Source organism: Sminthopsis crassicaudata, chromosome 6 (genome assembly GCF_048593235.1).
Source record: "Sminthopsis crassicaudata isolate SCR6 chromosome 6, ASM4859323v1, whole genome shotgun sequence".
NCBI classification, from domain to species: Eukaryota; Metazoa; Chordata; class Mammalia; order Dasyuromorphia; family Dasyuridae; genus Sminthopsis; species Sminthopsis crassicaudata.
Window position 1 is genome coordinate 29,910,850 of NC_133622.1, and position 16,779 is coordinate 29,927,628.

Consider the following 16,779-nt stretch of genomic DNA (forward strand, 5'->3'; position numbering starts at 1 on the left):
TGAAGAAAGGAAAATGCTCTCCTGATTTTCAGAAATGGGAAAGGATAGAGCCTGCAAATTCTAGGCCAGAAACCTTGAATTCTAGAACATCTTATGCTGGTTTTTGAGAACTTTGAAATAAAGTGGTAAGCTCTGAGAATGTTCTTCTAAAACTAAAGCTATGCAACCCAAATGATTGGCTCCATTAGTCTTTCTTTTTAAGACACATAGACTGTGTCCAGCTTTTCCAGTACTGAATTACTTATTCTTCTTATACTCTATAACACAGTAGACCAGGAGGAACTATATGTCTTCTACCAAGACCCTCTCCCTTTGATACCATCCCCCAATAACTTCCCTTCACCATTCATGCCAAATGTTTACATTAGGATGACTGATTATAGCTCCAGCCCAAATAGTGACTGATAGATTGATCCTGAGTTATGGAAAGTCTGAATGGCTTGCTTAAAGGTGAGGAAACATTCCTTCAAACCTCTTTTCCTCTCCTCCCCCAAACACATTTCTTCTACTCTCCTTCACAACTAAATTTGTTCCATCAGAATTCTCAGTTATGGTTCTGTTGGAATGTTGAATACCAACTTACTTACCAAAGGAAGCTTAAATTTGTTCTTCATCCTAGAAAGATCTAGTAGCATGTGTGATTGAATATTATTTAAGTTGAACTGAATTGTATTGTACTCATAATTGCCCCCTATGAGTTTTAAAGTGTCCTCTGGGAATATCTTTGTCCATGAATTAATAGCCCCATAAGCTTCATGGGAATTATTCTCTTCTGAAACCAGAAAATTCCAACTTTAAGGAACTCTTTTGGAAGCAAGTGTTAAGGGAAGTTTATAGCCTGATTTAGGAAAGGCAATGTCCTCTTGCACTAAAGGACAGTTAGGTTTATTCTGTTTGTAATTGCATTTTCACTGTCAGTAGTCCTTCCAGTTTCTATATGCAGTATTTCATTTTATTTTTAATTAACAACAAATTATCTATTTTCTTTGGATAGTCTTTGTAAAGTATGTCTTAATAACAAGAGGTAAGAAAATTACTTATGAGATACTAGAAGCACTGACCCTAGAAATATAGAATGCTGTTTCAGCAAATGAATTTCCAGATAGAGAGCATATAACAGCTCTAGTTATAAAGTCCAGAGAAAGAAACACTTCAACTGGATCTTGAATTATTTCATGACAGAATAATTTTTAGTAAATTCAGTATGTTTATCATTTGCTAGTGTTACATAGCTAGGCACAGTAATAAAATCTGCTTCATCACACTGAGAGAGCTGTGGAGGGAGGAAAAGGCTTTTCCAAAAGAAAAAATGCAGTAAGCAAAACCAGTAATAAATGGTTATTTTGAAAAAAAAAAAAAATGGTTGTTTTGAACATTAAAAAAAACAAAACAAAACTCATCACTGCTTTTCCTTCTGCCATTACAGCACACTTAGTTCCTCACAAATTCATATGGGAAAAGCTTGCAAATCAATGTTTGATTCAGGACTGGATCTTTTTAGTCTTTGGGGAGAATTACAGATCTCTTAAAAAAAATCTCGATTTAAAAATCTTTCTAGGTAAGGTATAAAAATAAGTGCAGTATTTAATTAGATGTAAGTGGAGTATGATTCTGGGGTTTCTAATAGTGAGTTTCTTTCACATTCCTCCCACAGAACTTCTGTCTCCTCTTTTCAAGTTCCCAAGTTCTTTAGTCCAAGACCCACTTCCTCTATTCCTCTGAACTTCTTAGTGTTTCCAACTATTCTTTTTTTCATTTCTCAGAGTGGTAGCTATACTCTGCCAAAATTAAACTCTCCATGTGCAAGCTCAACCCCATTCTCTCCCATGTTCTTTGTGACCTGTACTGTCAATCACTTCAGGTAGTCTTCTCTTTTACCAATTTCTTTATATTGAGTGTCCCAAAAGTCTTAGTGTAATTTTGATTTTTAATACCTTAAAACTTTACTAAGACTTTTAGAACACCTTGTATATTCTAGTCAAATTCCATTTGCAAATGAATTTAAATAAGTTCAGTGTCCACCATGTTTCTGCAAGGTCCTGAGCTTGTAAAGAGCAAGAAAACAAATCCAATTGATGAGTATTAAATGATGAGTAGTAAATTGAGGAGTAAATTGTGGTTTAAACAGAGATGGATCTGTTCCTTTCTCTCTCTCCTTCCTTCCCCAAAGTAACCAATGGCGGGTTCAGCAGCAAAGGAATTTGCTACTTAATGCTGTATGGAAACATAGTCTTTATTGATTAGAATGGAAACACCAGGGCAACATGGCTGCATGGTACAAGGCCATTTGCAAAGAGAAGATTCCCGTTCTCTCTTTTATGCAGTGATGTAGGGAGGTTCCTGAGAGTGATGTAAATTAAGATAAGGACTCTCTTTGTTATCTTTTGGGGACAGACAGAAGTCTCTTCCCAAAAGGAATTTCCTGATGCCATTTGGTCTATCTGAGCAGATTAGAATGGGGGCTGTAAAACCCTGGCCACCTCAGATAGTCCAAACTAGTTTGACCAGATCTTGTATCCAAGGTCCAAGTCCCAAAAGAAGTTGGAGATCAAACAAAGAATACCAAAGGGGCTACTGCCCTCAACACAATGCTTGGCTCATGGTAAGCACTTACCATAAATACATTTCATTCATTCATTTACTATTTACCTGCTACCTTGTTTTCCTGAGAATGGGGATTTCCCTACTCTGAGGTTATCTAGATAATTGGTGAGTCTTGTGTGGACTCACCAATCTAATATATGACTCACTAATCTATAACACAACCATTAATTTTTTTCTAGGATATAGTATCACCTGTACCTGTTTGGTATAGTTTAATAAATTCACTGGTACCCCAAACTCAACATATTTAAAACAGAACTCTCAGTAACTATTAAATTCTTACTGTGTCAAGCACTATGGCAAAAATCAGTCCATGCCTTCAAGGAAGAGGACACAACAAACAAACCAATATATACAAACTACACTCAGGATAAATAGGAAATAATTAAAAGAGGGGAAAGCAGCAGAATTAAGTGTGAAATGTTTTGCTCTGAATTTCAAGCTCTCTGAATTTGCTCAGAGACATGCCATTTTCTACTACCTTGATAATAATTGCCATTGTAGTTCTGCTGGAAGCCTATGCTAGCAAACCTGGCCTTGTAACATTTCTGCTTCACTTTGCAAATCTTTTAAAAGCCACATTGGTCAGATTTCTAATGTATTCTGAGTCGGGAATAATGCAGCATGCATCATGATTAATCCTCTGGTGCCCCACTGGCCTGGAGCTAACTAAGTTTAGAAGTTTGACTGTCTGGAACTAAATGTAGCCTCCTCCTCCTGCAGCTGGAGCTGCCCACTCCAGCTGCCATGGAAAGCTTACAATATAAAAGTAGAGGTCAGTCAATGCAGTGAAAGCAACATTATTTTAGAGTTCAATGTTTGAAGCAAAAGGATTTTTCAAAGATAATCAGATGAGAGAGCAGGAAGTAAAAGCAAAGAAAGAAAAAAGTCTAAAGAATCTGGCTAAATGCTAGATGTTCTCAGTCAGGAAAAGACTGAAGGGAAAAAAAGAATTGTTCTGCAGAATGAATAAAAAACTTCAGTATAGATAGGTAGTTAGACTGTGCATTCCTTAAAGACAGGGACTGTCTTTTGCCTTTTTGCATCCCCAGCCCATAGTAGGTACTTAAATATTTTTTGAGCACTAACAGCAGCAGCAAGATCGATGAGAATGAAGAAAATCTTTGAAATTTTTACTTCTTTAAGGAAGTATTTTCTTCTAGTATTCTTCTAGTATTTTAAAAATGAGGCTACTTGTGCCTGACTCGTACATTATTAAACTATGGCATTTAATTTGGCCTGTGTGAAAACTTTTAGTATTCTGTAATGCAGTTTTACTTAACTACTTTCAGGAACCATTCTGAAGAAGTGAGAGAGGGATTGGAGGATTTGTTAGGAGGCTTGTTAAGTCAAAATAAAATGTATCACAGAAAAAACAAGCAGACCTTTAAATGGTAACAAAAGTTACTCAAGTACCCTCTTCCCAAATCATCTGAAAATCTTTCTCAATCCCCTTCAATTGTAACAAGAATTGCAGCAGTACCAGCAGCATAGGCTGGGAAATCCGGTGAAATCTTAAATCGTTAAAGTTTGAGAGATCACTTAAAAATTCAATTCAATAAGTATTTAAATACCTTTCTACTATGGATTGCTGCGGGGTCTGGCATCCGAGGATGAGAATGGGGATTTGCCCTTTTCTCTTTGTCTGACCTTGGGTCTCCACCGCTGTGCTGTTTCTTCATCTTCAAAATAAGGGGGGTTGGACCGGACCCTGCCAGTTTTCAATCTGTGACCCCATTACTCTAGAGGGGATTTTTAGAAAAATAAAGGCAATAATCACTTCCCTCTTGAGAGGGTCTATGTATGTGTAGGGAATTCGACTGCCCTTGCCCTTGTGGCACTTTAATAATGGAGTCCCCACACAGCAAAAGATAATTCATGCTACTAAGAGATAATGTTCCTTGGGCGGACAGAAGGGCTGGCTGTCAGGTAACAGCCAGTCGCTAGTCATTTGGAGGACCGCAGTGTTTTGGAAGGGTCCGGGTGGTGCTGGTGGATGACTTGATAGAAAAACCCGAAGTTCGGGTACAGAACTCGGAGTATTCCCATTCATGTTGGGAATGTGGATTTGACCTGGGGACTGCATGGAGACGCGTCCACGCGCTGAGACCCGACGCCCATTTGGAGGCGTGCCAACCCAAGACCCTCGGATCCAAACGGGTCCTGGCAGCGACGCAGAGGATTGCGTAACAAAGTGAAAAGGCCAGCCCCCAGCCCACTTCCGCGTCCGGGCTCCGGGCCGCAGCTCGCTCCCCGGGCCTGGAGCGTACCCGGGCCGCTACCGGGCGCTCTGCGGAGCTCCCTCTCCCCCAAGGGCGGCTGGAGGGCTGACATTTGGCGTCGTCTCATTCGCGTCCCTGTCTGTTGCCGCAGTTTTTTGTAGCAGTTATGGTTACATCTTGTCCTGTTTGGGACACTGTCAAACCACATCTATAATACAGTGTATCTCTCCCGGTTCTTAGGAGATAAGCCTCCCATCCCAGCTAGGCGAGGTCGGGCTCCTCCCCCTCCCCGCCCCGCCTCTCTAATCTTTCCCTAGCCGAGTTCGAAGCTCCAGGGAATTTGCACTTGCCAAGTCCAGGTTTTTTCTAGCGGATGCCTCTACTGCCCCCAAACTTGAGTCGCACTGCGCCCTTCGCTCATGTCCCGCCCCAGATCCCTGGGTTCTTTTCCTGCTCCACAGTCCCGAATAGCGCACCCCGAGTCACAGTGTCCCGAAGAGTACCCGCAGGTTACAGGGTCCCGAATAGCGCAGGCCCCAGGCGCACCATAGGTCCCCCTCCCGGGGGCCCCGAATAGGGCATCTCCCAGGACTCAGGGTCGGGAATATCTCAGGTCGCAGCACAGCGCAGCCCCCGGGCTGCCTCGGCCTCGGGCTGCCAGCCGCTTCGGGTTTTGCGTCGGGGTTCCTCGGCCCCTCGGCAGACGGGCTGGCCGAGGCGGTTCAGGGAGCTTTGTGGCATCTCCCGCCCGCGCCTCGTCAGCGCTCTTTTGTGATGGCGGGGGTGGGGTGGAGAACGTAATTCCCTGTGAGGACTCTCCCGATTTTATCCAAAAAAATTTAAAAATGACGGCCGCGGTTTTGTGAGTGGCTGGAGCTGCTCTGCGGGGGTTCTTTTCGGGGTCCTCTGGAAAACCTCTCCGCATCTCTCCCTGGGCCCCCCAGGGTACAGGACGGGCCGGGGAGAACGGCGGGGAGGGGGCTCCGCGGGGTGCTTTCCCGCCGCAGGGTCGCGGCCTCGAGGTCCCCCGGGCAAGGCCAGCAGGCGGCGGAAGGGTTTGAGGCGGGGGCGAGGCCGGACGCTCCGAGGGAGGGGGAGGGGAAGCGGTGTAGTCGCGCGCGCCGCGGAAGCCCGGGACCAGCCCACGCACGCGGCGGCGCACAGGCCGAGGCTCGCGGCCGGCTGGCGGGCTCGCGGCTCCGAAGCTTCCTGGGGGCTGACAACGAGAGCCGCTGCGCCGCCCGGCCGGGCGCTCGCCATGCGCATGCGCGGCCCCAGCGCCATTTTGGTGGCCGGGCGCGGAGGTGAATCCACTGTGAAGAGAGAGCGGCGGCGGCGGCGGCGGCACGGCTCCCCGGCTCGGCTCTGACTCACTGAGGGAGGAGGAGGCGGCGGAGGAGGTGGCGGCGGCGGCGGCGGTCGTGGCGGCGGCGGAGGCGGAGGGTGCGAAACGGCTGCGGGAGGAGACATGGCCAACATTGCGGTGCAGCGAATCAAGCGAGAGTTCAAGGAGGTGCTGAAGAGCGAGGAGGTCAGCAGGAGCGGGGGCCGCCGCCTCCCTGGCCTGCCCGGCCCCCCGCCGCCCCCCGGGCTCCCCGCCGCGCTCCGGCCTTCCGCCGCGTCAGCCGCTGGGGGAGGGGGTGGCGGGGGGGGGGGGGGAAGTCGCTTCGAGCCCGGCCTGCAGGAAGTGGGGCCGGCGGGGAGCAGGCCGAGACAGGGTGGGGAGGCCCGGGGCCGGGGGGGGGGGGGCGGCCGCGCCGCTGGGGAGAGGGTAGGGGCGCCCCGAAGGCAGGTCGGCGCTGGGGGGGGAAGAAGGCGGAGGAGGAGAGGGAGGCCGGACGGGCACAGGACAACATGGACGCTAGTGTCCTGCCGGGGGAGGGCATACGAGAAAGGATTCCTCCCACGGCCCCCTGTGAACGGGCCCTGCGTGGCCCCGAGGGGTCGGCTTCGAGGAAGGTCCGGAACCGGGAGGTCGCCTGCCGCCGGATCTGATAGGTCGGGGACAGTGTCTCCCGAGGACTTGGGTCACGCTCCGAACTTGACTCTGTCCATTGGAGTAGGCTCGCGGCAGACTCTGGAGGGGCGAGCCCCGGCCCCCCCCCCCGTGGGGGCATTGAACGCCACTCTAGGGGGCCGCAGTAGACACCCCTTGTGATCACGCCCCCTTTCCCCCAAGTAGCTGTCCAGTCCAGGAGTGTCTCGGGGGTTCGGGGATTGCACCCTCCCTCACAGTGGTCGCAGGCTGGCCTATGACCCGAGCGTCGGGCGGGTCTTCGAGACTCCGGGACGCGGCTGCGGGGGCGGCCCCTTCGGACGCCCGGGGTGCGGGTCTGCGGCGATGCCCAAACGCACGGAGGCAGGACTGCGGGCTTTTGGAGCGCGCGGCTGCCGGCCCCTCGGGGCCGGGGGACACCCGGGCCGGGAACGGGAGCGGGGTCGGGGGCCTTCCGCGCGCTGGCGGCGGTCTGTAGGGGTCCGGGGATTCCTTTTCCCAGCAATTCTAGTGACCCAGGACGGTCCCCCCCCACGAGGAGTGAGTGGCCTCTTCTCTGGGGGTGTGCATTTAGAGTTTGCTGGAGAGCTTCCTCTGCTTTCTGGGTCCCTCCGGAGTTGTTTAGGGGGTTAGGAAGAGTAGAATAGGCAAACCCTGGAGGACTGGGCCAGGGTAGCTTTTGGCAGCTGCCCTCCATGTACATTTCCAAAGCAGCTTCCCTCCTCCTTTTCCCAAATGGTGAAAAAGGGCAGCTTTAGGGAAGGCTCCCACCATTTAATCTTGGTTGAAAATTGTTTCTGTCTTTGTACGATCCTTACAACCGATTATGCTGATTAGAGGAGGATTCCTGACTTAATTCATATTTTCCTTTCTCATGTTAACAATTATTTTGAACATCTGGTCAAGTTATTACTCTTTTTTTTTTTTTTAAATCACTTTGGGTTTTGTTGTTCTCCACCCAAAGTTTGTTTATGTATTGAGCTTGTATTTACTAAGAATATCAGCTAATATCAAAGGCATTTTGCACTTCAGCAGCTTTTGTAGTGGTAACAACACTTTTATAGTAAGGATTCTTAACTTTTTAACATAAAATAGCAGCCTAGATTTTCAGTTTTGGAGTTGGAAATCTAATTGATATAGTCTTTTCAGAGGTTCTTGTTTATTTGAAAAGCATTATTTTAAGATATTTTTCATCTCTAGCATTTGATCTCTAGACCTGTTCTCTTAATAGATTTAATTTTAAAAGTTTTAAAAATAACTCAAAATTAGTGGAATGGGTAAGGTAGCTAGGTCCTCTGTTAAGTCTTGAGTTATCCATCAAAATTTTACTATTTAGTTTTACTTTCATTGTTGATAGCAAGGCAGTCAAAACCATGGTTATTTATTTATTTTTTGTTCTTAAAGCTAATCTTCAGTGATATTGAAGTGGACTTCATAGATTGATTAGCTGGAAAAGTTGACCTTTTAAAGTGAGGCATTTTCACCCTGAAATCCAAGAGTATTTGTCAGTAGATTTTCTTCCAATGTAGAATCTAGTTTGTTTGTTTTTTTAAATTAAAGCTGTTGAAATGGGAAAAGAACTTTTGGTATTTCATAGGGTCTTTAAAGAGTCATCATATTCAGTGTTTTGAATGTGATCACTGATTTTGAAGAGATAAATGACACTTCTAATTAACTTGGAAATGTGTAGATGTAAAAAAAAATTTCATTTTGAGTTGTAATAATTCTGTATATTTTGAAACTTACAGCTTAGTAGGTACGATGTTTTGTATTTAAAGAGCACATAAACTCATGTTTTTTGAACTTCTATTTCATGCTACAAAGTAATTGTAGCTTAATTGGTTATATTAATTTTATATTTGTATCTACACACATTTGACAGATTAAATAATAGACCTGTATTGGAGGAAATGCAAATTTGTAGAATAAAATCTTTATTAACTTGAAATTAGTTTGAATTACTTTTGCCATATATCAGGTTTTCATACCTTACAATTTTTAAAATTTTAGATGTTAAATGTTAAATTTTAAAATTGATACCAACTGTTTCATTTGAAGCCATGGTTTTTGGACTTTGTTTTTGCAATCTTTATTATACTTTCTTTGGCAGATCAATGAACCTACTAAATAGTAGGAATCCAAATAAACTCACAACTGATGAACTCTCAGATATTTTCACATTTCTGTTGTCTACTTGATTAAGTAAAAATAGACCCTAGCCCAGCTATTTTAGTTTTAAAAACTTAACAGATTTTTTTTTGGGGGGGGAGGGTAATGTTTTTCTTTTTACTTTAAACCAGAAGATGAAATTTCTGCTTGAAAGAACTATGACCATACTGTTTAATAAGTATAGTGATAAAAAATGTGTTTTTAAAGAAAAATTAATGTCAGTCCACTGATGTTAACTACTTTTTGCCTATTTGCCTCACATAGTGCTCAGTGAAGCAATTGTTTTATGTGTAGAATTAAAAAATAAGGCTTGTTGTACCATGGACCAGCCATAGTATGTTTCTCTTATGGAAATCCATCTGGTTATGGACACAGATGGACCTAAACATGATCTATTCTGTCTCTGTGAAGACAATTCACACATACTACTCTTGTAAACATGTCCTCTCACTGTCAACATTTATCAAACTTTAAATGTCTACTAAGAGAAAATTCCATATGACACCATTGATAATCAGGCTCCAAGCTTCTTTTCTAAAGTTATCCTTATTAATCTTTTTTTTAGCTAGTCTGCTTCAGTTGGGCTAGATTACTGATCCCCCCAAATACATTTTGAGCTTTGCCACCTCCTTGCCTTTGCTTACATTCTTCCCTATTCCTGGAAAGCATTCTGATCCAAAACTTTGGTGTCTTAACTTTTTTAAAATTTCTTGTAGGTTGGTTTCTAATTTGTATTAGTGACCAGTAGGTGGCACAATGAATAGAATACTGGGCTTGGGGTCAAAAAGATATGGAACTCAAATCCTGAGTAAAACACTTTCCTAATATTATGCCTGTGGATAAATCATTTAATTTTTCTTGACCTCAGTTTCCTCGTTTGTGAAAATGGGGCTAGTAATAACAGTAAATGGATCAGATGAAGAGAATGTATATATTATCAGAAAAATATCTAAAGGACTAAAGTAGGACTTGACAGGGGGATTTTTTTTTTTTTTTTGCACTCTTGGAAGCATTTCTGTCAGAATCATGATTTTGGCTAACTCCTTTCATAACCTTTGGAGCTGGGGAAAGAAATAGATGTGGTGTCAGAAGACTGGGCTTAAAAGCTTAAAGCACTGTTTTGAAAGGCTCTGTCCCTTCTGATCCTTCTGGTCATTTCACTTTTCTAGGCCTCAGTTTTCTCATCTGTAAAATGACCTTTTGTGATCAATAGAGCAGGAGATTCCTAGGATCACAGGAGATTCCTAGCTGTCTTATGTTGTGACACGTTAAGCTCCCTCTACTGCTCTGAGGACTATCTTAAAAACCTGGAAGCTTCTTTCTTATCTGTTGTTCATCCTTCATTGTGAAAGAGCCATAATGACATCACAGTGTTAGTGTCACAGTGTGGAGTGATGAGTTATGGCTGATCAGTCCACTATACATTTGGAAGGCTCTATCACAAGACAGGCAGTAGTAGTCCTAGAGAACATTGGGAATGGATTTGTGCAGCTCTAGTTTCCCTTGTGCTTCTGAGAGTCTGTTTTGCTCTTGGATTAGAGATTATGATTTGGACACATCATGTTAGGTAGTCTTGTGCCACTGTCTCATATGTCACGTTTCATAGTAATGTTCTTAAAAGAGACCTTGAGTGTCTGTCCTTATGCTGTGACTTTTGATCGTAGTGTGAGTGCCTACCTTTTATCAGTTCTCTGTAAAATAGTTTCTTAGGTGAGTGTGTCTTTGGCCTTCAGGTTATCTGAATAGCTATTTGAATTGTGCTCTCTGCAGGAGAGTTTGAGTGTCTATCATTCAAACTTAGCTGCCAAACATTCAAACTCTCTCTACTAATTTTGGGGGTGAGAATTTTCACTCTTCACCACTGGTATATCCTATGCTTCAGAGAGAAATCTCTGAAAGCAAGCCAATAGCTATTGTCAACTATATAACTCAGGTCATAATTTGGGTTATACATAATTTTTCTGGTACAGCATCAAATAGCATCTCTGATTTCTTCTTCATTCCACAAATTGATATTGAATATACTTCATTATCTGTATATCTTAGGGAAACTACTCATTGGAATATAGAGACATTAGAAGCTGTCTCACTTTCCTCACCTTCCCAAGTCACTGAAAATCCTGTTCAGAACTTGTCTATCATAGGTTGGACTTGTTGGACCACCTATCTAGGAAATGTGAAGGTTCTTGCTAACACCTAGTTGAAACAGGTATTATACTTTTATTCAATGTAAATGTTGTGATGGAGTTAAGAATCCATGTTTGGATTCCAAAAGCAGCATCTGGGAATTATTTCCTGATCATTTTGACTTTATCTTGTGCAAAAACTCATCTTTGACTGTCCTGTGTTAATTACACTTATTATCTTATCTTTTTACTATTTTTTTTTCTTTTCTAAACTTAAAAAAATTTATTTTTGGTATTGATTAGAGCTTTAAAATATATGCATAAGTTAAAAAGGTGGCAGGGGCTGATTTTTAAGGATCTTCAGCTATTGTTGCTCTGATTAGACTTAATATTGCCAGTAGAAATGAGTTGTTGTCTTTGTACTCATAGCCATTTGTTACTTGATATTGGTAATACTATAATTTTAGAACTATTCTTTTCTTCCGAGTTAGAAAAAAAGATATATTTGTATCTTTTTATTGCTTATTAACAATTACTTTAAGTTACCAGTTGCCTAGTATCTATTTTGAATGAAGTTCAGACTAGATAAAGGCACTTGCCTTTGAATTGCACAAGTTTAAATAGCAAAGCAAAAATTAAACCTCATTCAAATAATTCTTTTTGTGGATATTTTGTGTGGAATGAGGATTAGAAATTTTACAAATGAATGCCATTTTCAAGAATTTAATTTCCTCAATCTAGAGAAAGCCTCATAAGGTTGAGCAGTTAGCAGCTATTAACTCTAAAAGTATGGTTTCTTTTACTTGATTTTATGAAGCCTCATCTCTCTAGATGTTCTAACCAACCACTCTTTAACTATCAGGACTGAATATCCAAGCAAGAAAAATTATATGTAAATAAACAGTTATCCTATTTTTAAAATAAGCATTTGTGGGTTGTTTAGAACTTAACCCTTTGTTTACCTGACACTGACATATTATTTTCTCAGACAAATTACTTTCAAGAATGTTTTTTGGTGGCAACTATTTCTGTTTCAAAGCAAGTATGTGTCCATATGTATGGAGTGAGGGGATTTAAGGAGGATAATGGTAGTGGTCTATACAAGTGAGGCAGAATTCATGTAGGAAAAATTTTTTTACTGCTTTTGAAATATGTACAACTGGTCACTGTGGACAAATAAACGTGAAACTTCATAAAATATAGCTATTGATCACAAATATGGTTATTATTATACTCTATCATTTAATTATAAATTAGATTATGTCTTTTACTTATTTATTCCAGTTGGTAATGAGAACATAATAACATAAGCCAAAGAAAGAATAAATTCACACAAATGTGAATTTAATAAAATAGAATTTTAAATCATTCAACTGATTATGCTTAAATGGATTTTTTTTTTTTTTTTTGAGGCTGGGGTTAAGTGGCTTGCCCAGGGTCACACAGCTAGGAAGTGTTAAGTGTCTGAGATCAAATTTGAACCCAGGTCCTCCTGAATTCAGGGCTGGTGCTCTATCCACTGTGCCACCTAGCTGCACAAATGGATTTTGAAAAAAGGACAATAAACTTAGAAAAGCAGTGTGAATAAAGGGCTGGACCCAAAGTTGGAAAGATTTGGGTTCACATCCTGTGTTAAATAATAGCTTTGTGATTCTAGCCAAGTCACTTAAATTCTTTAAGCCTTAGTGTACTTATTTGTAAAGTAGGTTGCATTCACCTCTCTGGATGGTTGTGAGGGACAAATGAGATCACATATTTTTGCAAGCACTTTGCTTGTAAATTAACTATAATTATTAAAATGATGTAGGCATTAGGTCTCATAGCAGATGCACCTCTACAAAGTAGCTTAGAGATGAACTTTTCCTGCTTTTAAGGCCTTTGAACCCAGCAAAATTTCCCCAAGACTCTGTAGGATATATATTCTTCCCTTTACTTGGAGCCAGTAACTGGCATTTGGAATTCCACTGTAACTAGAGTGTTCTGAATTTGTCTCAGATTAGTCTGCATTGAACCAATTTGGGGGAGGGAGGCATGTATAAATAGAGTAATGTGTATTTATTATAGAATAGAACCTAAAAGTTAGTATGAGAGTAATTTAGAAGGGGGGGATAGGAAGAGACCACATAGTTAATAACCTTAGAAGAGGACATAAATGAATAAATTTAGTTCAAACCAGGACCACATTGACTCATTTTTTATTATAATTTTTTGGGTACTTAGGCAGTTCCATAGTCTTAGTGAGTTTTTTGTTTTTTTTAAAATATATAGCTCTTTAGTGTATAGTGTATATAGCTCTTTATGCATGCAAATTTTCTATGGGCTGTCCTTTGTGGTAGGAGTTCCTCTAGATCTATTGACATAATGTTCCAACTGAACATTCAACAAGTTGTCTCTGGGTTATATCTTGATCTCTCTATGACTTTTTCTTCTCAATCCCTCCAGTGTGTGTCTCTCTCCCCGCCTCCAATTTGAGTTTAAAATCATATTTGAGTGAGTAAATAAAAGTCCTTTGAGAACTCCCTTTTTCTTGTTTTTAAACCCTTTTATTCATCCTTCCTGTTTATAGTCTCTGAAGAGGGAACCTTAGTTCTTACCAAGGATAACGTAACCCTTTCTATCTCCCTTGAGCCTACATTATCCTGTTCATCTTCTTCAGGTAATTGTGTTTGAAACTATCCCATCTTTCTAATCTTCATTATTTCTCAGCTCATTCTCTGCTGCCTACAGACAAACCCAAGTCTCCTTCATTCCAAATGAACATTCATCATTAGATTGTTCTATTCTCCCAAGTTTTATGCCTTTGTTCCCCATGACACCTCAATTTTTAGGGAGGGGAGGAGTTTTTATTCATGTCTTCCACTTTCAATATTTCTCAACTCTTTGTAATTTGGCTTCTTATTTCTCATTCAACTGAAATTTATGATTTTTTCCAAAGTTACCAGTGATCTCTTAATGACCAAAACTAATGTCCTTTTTTTCAATCTATAGTCTGCATGATATTGATGAGGTATATGAGGTCCAACAAGTCACGGAAGTGGGGAGTCACCCAGAATGAATTCACACACTCAAACTGTCTCCAGGTCATGAGGCAAAGCTTTACTATAATGCTTAGCAAAGTTCCTAATGGACTCAAAACTAACAAGGAGGTGAAGATGGGATCTTTTATGGGAAAGGATGGAAAAAATAAGGGGTGTTGTTAACCGAGCTAATTATGTGCTGAGACCAACCAGCTGGTAGTTGTGGTCATCCTGTTAATACAAGATGGCCTTGGGAGTTCCATCTATAGCTTAGCCACTAGATTGTATAAGGTAACCAATGGGCATCAGTCAGAATAGCTCTCTCCTGTACCAGATAATTCTGCAGAATCAGCTTGCTCCTCACTGACGATAGCATAGATATTGTATTGCTGCCAGCGACATGGTCTTTTGCTGGATTCCATTTACCGCATCAATATTTGCAGCAATTGACTGTTGGTTACCTCCTTTTGGATACTGTTTTCTCTTTGGATTTTCATATCACTATATTCTTGTTTGATTGGTTCTCCTCCTACCTGACCAACTGCTTATTCTCATTCCACCTTGCTGGCTCATTTTCCATGTTATACTCCCAGCTAAGGGTGTTCCCCAAAAGCTGTGGCTTGGATCCTGTTTAATTCTCTTTTGACTCTTTCTCACTTGGTGTGACCTCATCATCTCCCTTCCCCTCTTTTGCTTATTTACCATCTGTATACAAACTATTCCTAATTTCATGTACAATATATACCCAACTCTTTTTTCTCCTGAGCTCTGTCTCCTTAGCTTCCTGTTGAATATTTCAAATTGATTTTCACATAGAAATTTAAAAGTCCATCTGTGTTTTATCTGTCTTTGACTCTGAATTTCACCACTCTGAGTTAGCGACCCTGGACCATCACTCTAACTCTATTCCTTCCATTGGTAAGAAGCTCTGTTTTTATATTGTTCTCCCTGCCTCCCCCATTAAAATGAAAGCTTGGGACTCTGTTATTATATTTTGTATGCCTAATATTTGGTTTGTGACTGGAAAGTAGGAAGTACTTAAAAAAATGCTTGTTGACTGATTAGTGTATTGAAAACAGAAATCATTTTCTTTCTCTCCAAACTTAGCCCTCACGAATTTCTCTGTTTCTTTCCTGGATGCCAATCTTTGGCATTTACTTTTTATATGTCCAGACTTTGTGATTTTTGCCTCTCCACCTTCTACCTATTCTGCCTCTACAACTTTATATGCAGGGTATCCCAAAACTCTTGGTGTAGTTTTAGTAGTTTTACTAAAACTTTACTTGGTGTAGTTTTAGTTTTACAACTCAGTTATAAGACCTTTATCAGAATCTTGCCACAAAGTTTTTTCTCTTTATTTAATCGACTCCATCCTTAGCCAGCTCCAATCCTTTTCACTTGCTTAGACTATTGCAATAACCTGTTAATTGATCCTCCCTGAAAGCCTTCCTCTCTAATCCATCCTACACACATACTATCTAGGGTAATTTTCCTAAAGTGTAGGTGTAATTAATTACAATTCATTCCCCTATTTAATAAACTGCAATGGCTTCCTATTGTTATTCTATAAATACCATCACATATATTGCTGTTTGACCTTTAAAGTTCTCATCTCAACCCAGCCCGAGTTTATCTTTTCAGTCTTATTTATTATATATATACTTTTCCCTTTCCCACACCCAAATTATTTTCTCGTTCTTAGTTGACAGTCCATGCAAGTCAATAACTTCACCTTCGTTGTTCCTCATCCATGGAAATGAACTTCTCCTTTACTTTTTAAAATCTCATTTCACTAAAAACCGAACAAAAACTTTTTGCATGAAGTTTTCCTTGACTTTCTCCTGGGTGTCATTACAAATTTACCTTGTATATATTTCACTTTTTATGCTTATATTTAATTTATGTATATATTGACTCCTTGAGGACAAAGGACTGTTTTGTTTTTGTCTTTGCATCCCAAGTATCTAGTAGCAGAGTACCTGGCACATTGTGTAGACTTAAAAAACAACAACAAAACAACAACCCAACAATCAACAGAAAAAATTGTATATGAAACCTCAAATTTTGTTGCATATAACTTTGTTTGAAAAAAAAAATCAAGTATGTAACATTAGTTTCCAAGCTATTCCAATTGTCTTTCCTTCTGGGCATCCTTTTTTTTTTTTTTTTTCCTTCTGTTCTATGCGCTTTAAACAAGAAGAAAATTATTCTCAATTGATTAAGAAGGAACGTCTACATTCAAAGTTCGAACAGAAAAAGATTATGTATGAAAATACATCCCTATTTTGTGCTGCCTACATTTTCTTGGAGTATATAATTCATCGTTTTACTTTCTTTTTAAAAACAAGTTTTTTTGTTGATATTTTTTGTTTTTACATACTCTTACTTCCTCTGTATATCTTCTTCTTTTCTAGAGAGCCATCTCTTAGAATAAAGAATCAATAAGTTATTTTAAAGCTATTTTTTGTTTGTACTCCTTGTATTAGGGATTAAAGTTTTTAAAAATATTAAATGAAAAAGTATTAAAAAAAAGTTCAGTGACCTCTTCCTCCTTTTCTCTTTTTTTTTTTTTTGGGGGGGGTTGTACAACCTCATTTGCTGCCATTTATCAAATCCCTTTTATTAAATAAACATAGTGGAGCAAA

The 16,779-nt window shown here is 40.8% G+C and overlaps 1 protein-coding gene across 2 annotated transcripts in view; it reads left to right on the top strand.

The window, feature by feature from the left end:
• Nucleotides 1–5,872: 5,872 nt before the first annotated feature.
• Nucleotides 5,873–16,779, top strand: part of UBE2K (ubiquitin conjugating enzyme E2 K) — a 70,610-nt gene continuing 59,703 nt past the window's right edge. Inside the window, exon 1 of one of the 2 annotated variants that reach the window (XM_074274577.1) lies at nt 5,873–6,357. In XM_074274577.1, coding sequence (XP_074130678.1) covers nt 6,295–6,357 — 63 coding nt within the window. In that variant the 5' untranslated portion in view covers nt 5,873–6,294. The remainder of the gene's footprint in view (nt 6,358–16,779) is intronic. The other variant, XM_074274578.1, reaches the window with a different exon arrangement.